Consider the following 7,212-nt stretch of genomic DNA (forward strand, 5'->3'; position numbering starts at 1 on the left):
AATCGGGAGTGAGATTGAGCCTGGGAAGTAGAGGGGTGGGGGAAGCAGTTTCTAGTGCACTGTTGGTGGTTTTTGTTTTTGTTTTTGTTTTTGTTTTTTTCAGTTGTCACTGCCCTGCTCTGTTAACAAGTGGCTATAAATTACATGAATCTTCCCCAGGCTGAGCCTCATTTGCCCATGATGGTAACTGGTGAGCGATCTGCACGTCCTTATGCCAGACAAGGTCTACCCACCATGGGAAGAAAAGGGAAGTGAGGTCTTGCTGGTGCTTGCTCGTGCTGCAAGCCCACGTCCCCCCAGGCAAGACAGCACAAGTGCTGCTGCGGGAGGCCAAGCTCTGTGCGGCCAGGTGCCCTGACTGAGGCACCGCAGGGCCTGGCCAACTGCACTCGCAGGGCTTCTCCTCCTGCTCTTGCACAGCCTTCTCTGCCCTCATTTGTCCTTCCTGGGGCCTGGACCTGAGCGCTCCGAGTATATTGTGCCCCAGAGCCCTCTGCCGGACCCTCTGCTCCTGCAGGGAACCTCTTCCCTTTCTTGAGCACCGTGGGGCCTGGCCCTATCGACTCTGGGGGCCTCTTTGCACTGAGACAAGCACCTCTTGAGTTGGGTCCTTTGCTCTTGCTGGACCTCTTTCCCCTGACTTGAGTCCCACCACTCCTGGCACCACGGTTTAGTAGGGCTTCCTTTGCCTGTCTCAAGCGCCATGGCGCTTGGCCCTCTGCTCTTGCAGGGCTCCAGAGGCCCGATCCAAGCCCCATGGGCCTGGCCTTGGTCTTTGAGGGCTTCCTTCCCCTCCCTTGAGCACCATGGGGCCTGGCCTTGGGACCTCTTTCCCCCACTTCAAGGGCTATAGGCCCTGTGCCCTGCGCTGAGCTCCACAGAGAGGGGACGTGTGCTTTCGCAGGGGCTCTGTGTCCTGAGGAGAGAGCGCCCCATAGGGCTGAGCCTTCTGCATCTCTAGGCCCTCTGTGCCTTGCTTCGGCTGCCATGGGCTCATTTGGGAAGCTTGGCTGCATTTCACACTGCCGACGCTTTCCCTCCCGGGACTTCCCCATGTGTCCCTTCGCAGGCTTGTGACCCTTGTGCTCTGGGCTGGGCCTGCCCAGGTCTTGAAAACCTCCATGCTCAGGGATGCCTCCACCTGGCTGGACACCCCACTCTGGTGCTCTGTGTGCCTCACGGGACTTTTCATTTTTCCTTATCTGCAGCCTGAACCTCTCCAGTCCCAGCTGATGCCGCTTGTCTCTGCTCCTGCCACCAGGCACTGCTGGGAGGAGCCTGTCCCCATCCCTGTCATCCCTTCCCACAGGCACCAGGCAGTGCTGTTAGGTGCCCCTAAGCCTCCTCTGGTCCATGCTGAGCCGGCCCCGGCCCCATACACCCTCCACACGAGGCGAGTGCTCCAGCCCCACTGCATCAGTGGCCTCTCCTCAACCCCTCCGGCTTGTTGACATCTCTCCCACCCAGGACCCCAAGGAGGACGAGTGCTGAGCAGAGCAGATCACCCCAGAGAGGGGTGAAAGACAGGAAAAAAACCCTGAGAGCAAGTCAAGGGCTGCCTTTGGCTTGGCATGGGAAGAACCAGCAGCAGAGCTGGAGGGTGGGGAGAGCTTGTGGGACTGTGTGGTGCTGCCTCAAAGGCAGGCGTGAGGTTTTATTGAATGTATGTGGAGATGTCTGCCGTGGCCAGGGTGAGCTGATGGCGCCCTGGGGAGACACGGCCTAGGCTGCAGTGACTGGTGAATAACGTTGATGCTGAGCATTAGACAGGAGATCGGGGGAATGGAGTGACAGTGGCTTTGCGGTAGCCCCAGACACATGTGCTGGGGCCAGAGCGCTGCCAGAGCGAGCGCTGCGGGGCGGGACGGCCCATTGTGATGGCTCCGAGCGATGCACTGTGAGAGCCTGGAGCGACGGATTGTGACTGCGTGGCCCTCGCTGCTCATATGCGGGCGCAGAGTCCCACCGCGCCGGCTAGTGCCCGCACTCCAGCTGAGCGTTTACGCGAGGTCTGGAGTGAGGAGCAAGGTTGGCCTTGGTGCTGGTGTCGTGCTCTGGGAGTTGCTGCAGCAGCTCTCAGTGCCCTTCCCAGAGCCATCGGAGATCCTTCCGCGGCCCTGCCTCGTTCGGGCCGTCGGGAGACCCAGGAGGAGCGCTCGCAGCAGCAGAGGTGAGTGCTACGGAGACATCTCTCCCTGGGCAGCTGGAAGGGTTTCCTCCTTGAGGGGCCTGCACAACTCTTCCAGCCGCCCCCGGCTCAGCCGATGACCATGGCCTCTTCTCTGCCTTTTGCAGCGTGACACCTGCTGCTGCAGCGCCGGTGAGAGGGAGCGGCTCGTCATCGCCAGTTCTCCCCAGCTCACCTCAGCAGGCGGAGAGCATGGCCACGGCGCTGGACACCCGCTGTCCCATCTGTCTGGACAGCTGGGTGAACCCCAGCTATGTGGTGCCATGCCTCCACCGCTTCTGCTTTGCCTGCATCCGGCGGTGGGCTGAGAGCAAGCCCGAGTGCCCCCTCTGCAAGAGGAGGGTGAGCTCCATCGTGCACTCGGTGCGGGCGGACAACAGCTTCAAGGAGCTCGTCATCCCACCACCTGCGGAGGCACCGGTCACCGCCCAGCAGGCAGACGGAGCTCCTGCCCACCCAGCCTCCCGACCAGAGGCTGCAGGACCAGTGCCCACAGCCGCTGTGGGCGGCCTCCACCCCGTCGCCTGGGCGTCCCTGTTCCGGCTGTACCCTGCTGTGCTCCAGCCCCTGCTGCCCTGGCTGCGCCACGAGCTGGGGCAGCTCCTCGGGGATGACGGCAGGGCAGCCTCAGAAGCGCAGCGCAACGTCATCTCAGGCCTGCGCTTCTTTGGCCTGGACGAGGGGGCCCTCACCCTGCTCCTGAGGACCTCCCTGGGAAGGCAGACGGCCGGCTTCGTGCAGCGGCTCATTGCCACCGCCGTGCAGCGGTGCAGCGGGGAGGCCCGAAACATCCTGGGCCTGGGGACCTCCCGTGCTGCCGGAGGACGGGAGGGCAGCCCTGCAGCAGTCCCCAGCCACGCTGTCAGCTCGGTGGGGACACCAGCAGCCGGCCCAGAGCCCTCCGAGGGAACCAACGTGGAGGAGCTCCCTGGGACCTCAAATGCTGCCTTCCATGGGAGACCGAGCCGCCTTCCATCCGTCCCGGTTCCTGAGCCTAGAAATCAACAAGTGCCACCGGAGGAACCACAGGAGGCTGTGGCCGGTCCCTCCACTGCCGGCCAGGGCAGGGACCAAAGACGCAGGGGGCCCCAGCGAGCCGCGAAGAGGAGGGCCCCCACTTCCCAGGACTCTGCCCCACCCGCGAAGAGGCCACCCCGCCGGCGACACTAGAACAGCGCCCCAGGAGCTGGCCAAGCTGGGGCTGGGCCAGCAGATGGGGCGCACGCTGGCAACCGGGACGGACCAGAAGGCTCACAGCAGTCTGAAGCTATTGGACAAAAGAAATAAAGCTACGAAAGCTATCAGAAAAGTCCCTGTATTGCTAACAACACGGTTGGCATCGCTGTCCCCACCCCTGCCGCCATCTCCTCCTCTTCCTACTGCTGTGCCCACCGCTTCCTCACAGGGCTGCTGGGCCTGAAGGCCGATGGGGTCGGTCTGGTGGGATTGGGGCGCGGCGATGCCGCCCTTTGCCAGGAGGGCTGGGGTGTTCGTCTCAGCGCTTCCTTCCCCACGTGCCCGGCACCACTGCTGTGCTCCCCCCGAAAGCGCGCGCTGCCCAGCTGCAGGCCTGCAGCTCTGCAGCTGCTCCCAGGGAGAGGCTTCCAGCCTGGGGTGCCCGGGGCCAGCCCGTGCCCATCGCCATCGCCCCATCGCCCCAGGCCTGGCCTCCTGCTCACCGCCACCTCTGGCCCCGGGGCTCGAGGCTCTGCCCTCCCGCCAGCCTGCCCCGCTGGCTGTGGCCTGGCGATGATGCCGTCGAGACAGCTCCTTCTGCACAGAGTGCGCCTTGGTGCTGCTGCTCTCTGTAGAAAGCTGGGGTTGTGCCCTGCCGAGACAGGAACCCCAAGCAGTTCAACAAGGGGGAGGACAAAGGCAGGCACCTGGGGAGGAACAACCCACGAAGCAGTGCACGCCCAGCTGGAGAAGTGCTTTGCTCACAGGGACCCAGGGGTCTTGCTGGACACCCACTCGAACGGGAGTCAGCAACGAGCCCTGGCCACAAAGAAGGCTGACAGAAGGGCGGGCTGCAGTGGGCAAAGCATCGCCAGCAGGTCGAGGCAGGTGATCCTTCCCCTCTCCTCAGCACTGCTGCTGAGGCCACCCCTGGAGGACTGCATCCAGTTGTGGGCTCCCCGCTAGGAGGGAGACACGGATATACTGGAGAGAGTGTAGCAAAGGGCCACAGAGATGGCAAAGGGCCTGGAGCGCCTCTCCTGCAAAGGAGAGGTGGGAGAGCACTCCCCATCCTCTTGCAGCACTCACATGGGGAGAAACTTGAAGAATCAGGAGTGAAATGTAGCCAGGGAAGGAGAGGGGTGGGGGAATCTCTTTCTAGCGCACTGGTGTTTTTTTTTTTTTCTGACCAGTGGAATACCTCAATGGGATTCAAGAACGAATCCTGGAGACAAAGAAGGCTTGCAGAAGCATGGTCTGCAACCAGGAAAACATTTTTTTTTTATCTGCATTATTCTCATCCTAAATCTAACCCATGGCAACATACCTTGCACTATGAAGGAAATTAATCCTATCACAGCCGAAACTCAGATGCTCGACCCCTCCTTTAGCAGTATGCCCAAGGATGGACTGCCAATGGAAGACATTGTGAGAGTTCCCTTTTTGCATGGGAATTCCTGGTCAGAACGAATTTTCACATCCTACCCTTTTGTTGCACTGCTTCTGTTGCTGCCATTTTAAAACCCTACAGGAATAGTACTCTTGCTTCCATTTTTTTTTTCTTATTTTTTTAAGTTTTCTCTTATAAAAAGCTGATGAAAGTAATCACAGGAACTGACCTTTTCAATAACTCTATTTTTAGTGAGGTAATGGTGAAAGAGGAAAAAATTATGTGCCGTATGTATTTCTTCAAAAGTCACATACCAAACCAAGATATTAGGTTTCTTTCTCTTTCTCATCAGCTTGTGTAAAACTTGAATAAAATCGTAAAATGAATAATAATTTAAGGTAATCTTTTTTTTTCTAAAAATTGAAATGGTTTTAATATTAGCCGAAATCTCACAAATTCTGTAGCTTGAATCTTGAGGCCCTCTGTTGACTGGCTCATCAGAGATTTTCGTCCATTTATATGTGCTTCCTTTGCAACTACTCATTCACAGTAGAATTTTAATGCAAAATGCTGCTGAAATTCAATGCCATACTCTTTCTTCCCTTTCAAAAGCATCTCTGTACTTAATGACAGCATCTATGGAAGAGCTGGGAAATGCTGAGAGTCTGATACGTATTCCTGTAAGTGGGGTATACCAGGGAGGGGCTGAATCAACGTCTGTGCCAAACATGAAAAGATCCCACTAGCAAACACCTGCAACAATGCACTAAAAAGGATTTGTAAGGCAGTCTTAAATGTCTTTCTCTCTGTCTTTCAGGTGAGATGCATGACTTCTAATTTAGGGATTCCCTGAGCTGGAGATGAACTTACAGAATAACAACTTCCTTACATGTCTCCCATGCAGACTGCTGTTCTTTCCTTTTAAATTTTCTTTTACGTGTACTTTTGCATAAGCTACCTTCATACACTTCCAAAGCAGATGTTAAAGTGCTTTAGTAGTGTGAACTAAGGAAATGCAGCAGAAAATAACTAGGGGTTTGAATGTCTGAAATAGCATTGTATCAAGAAGGAGAGGAAGTTCTGACTGCAGATAGCAACAGTACATTTGTCAAGACAGTAGTATTCCCTCTGAGACTGGAAATTCACTGACCTCCTCAAAATGCCACTCAAGACTTTATCTGAAATCATTCTAAAATGCTGGTTTTGTGCAATATTCAGCATGATAAACATCTCTGGGACTGTCTCGTTGGCCACTTGGCAGGTGGCAGAGCTGCTGCTGACATTTTTGAACTTACACTTCTTGAACTTATGTTGGTAATGATACAGGAGTGAGATGTGATCAGGATGATACATAAGTGAGAATAAACTGCCTTTGCAGTTTTGCTGGCAAGTAGCTGATTGGGCCAGCATGTGTTGGTTTTGACTGACTTAAAAAGCAGAAAAGTCTCAGAGATATCTCTGCTATGTACAACCATTACAGAATAAAAGGAAATGTACTTTACTGTTGAAAATAGCCATAAATCAGCATCTGCTTCTTGTAAACTCAGGATAACTTTTTTTTTTTTTTCTTTTTTTCTAAAAGGGACATTCAGAAGTTTTGAAAGTGTCAGATTTTCAAGTCAGCATCAAAAAAACTTTCAGGCAACTACAGGAAGGAAAAATTGCAAACGGTGTAGAAAGAGCTCTAAGAGGGCAAAAAAGTTGGTGGCTGATGTAGCAGAGGTCCCAAACAGCAGAGAGAGGGATGAGGTGGTCCTGTACACAGCAGTTGTGAGAGTTCTCTTGCAAAGGTGATGATGACTTTTTGGATACTGGATGAAACAACATCAGCGTTCAAGGAGATTCTTCAAGGGCTGGAGCTAAACTTTCAGAAAGAGAGCTCTGCCTTTAGAATTGTTACAAAAGTGAAATTGGATGATGTATCTACAGTGTCTTTATGAAGCCAAAAGTTCTGTTTCCCTCTTTATTACCAGGATAAATATTTTGTGCTGCCAAGTGTTTCCTCTGTTTTGATGAATGGGATTCCATCATGTTTCTCTGTTAACCAGAAAAGGGATATCAACATTGCTAACTCCAGTTAGCAATTTCAGGTGACATTTCAGTTTCAGCTAGACATTTTCAGGCAGTCTGTGGTAGACTGATTTGATCGCTTGGTAATGGTCTCTGTTTTTCTGTCTGCCTACAAAAGGAGGTAACGGCACATAAATACTTTTCTAATACAACTTTTCTTAGGAGTAAGGCCTGCAATTGCTTGGATTGTATTTGTGTGCAGGAGTAGTCCACTTCTGTGAAAAAGAGAGAAAGTAGTCATCAGGGAACCTCTCCATTAAGAACTGTTTCTCTTCACTAATATAAAGAAGCTTAAACAAGTGACTGGATTCTACTAACCTCATCAAAACAAACAAACAAACAAAAAAAAAAAAACACAAACAAAACCAACCAACCAACCAACCAACCA

General features: G+C 53.9%; 1 protein-coding gene across 1 annotated transcript; it reads left to right on the top strand.

Moving 5' to 3' along the window:
* The first annotated feature begins 467 nt into the window (after window positions 1–467).
* LOC121062166 lies at window positions 468–3,722 on the top strand. Its single transcript, XM_040541880.1, has 2 exons — window positions 468–2,170; window positions 2,296–3,722. The coding sequence occupies exons 1-2, from the start codon at window positions 1,947–1,949 to the stop codon at window positions 3,356–3,358; spliced, it is 1,287 nt and encodes a 428-aa protein (XP_040397814.1). The 5' UTR covers window positions 468–1,946; the 3' UTR covers window positions 3,359–3,722.
* Window positions 3,723–7,212: the final 3,490 nt, after the last annotated feature.

Source organism: Cygnus olor, chromosome Z (assembly GCF_009769625.2).
Source record: "Cygnus olor isolate bCygOlo1 chromosome Z, bCygOlo1.pri.v2, whole genome shotgun sequence".
Classification (NCBI taxonomy): Eukaryota; Metazoa; Chordata; class Aves; order Anseriformes; family Anatidae; genus Cygnus; species Cygnus olor.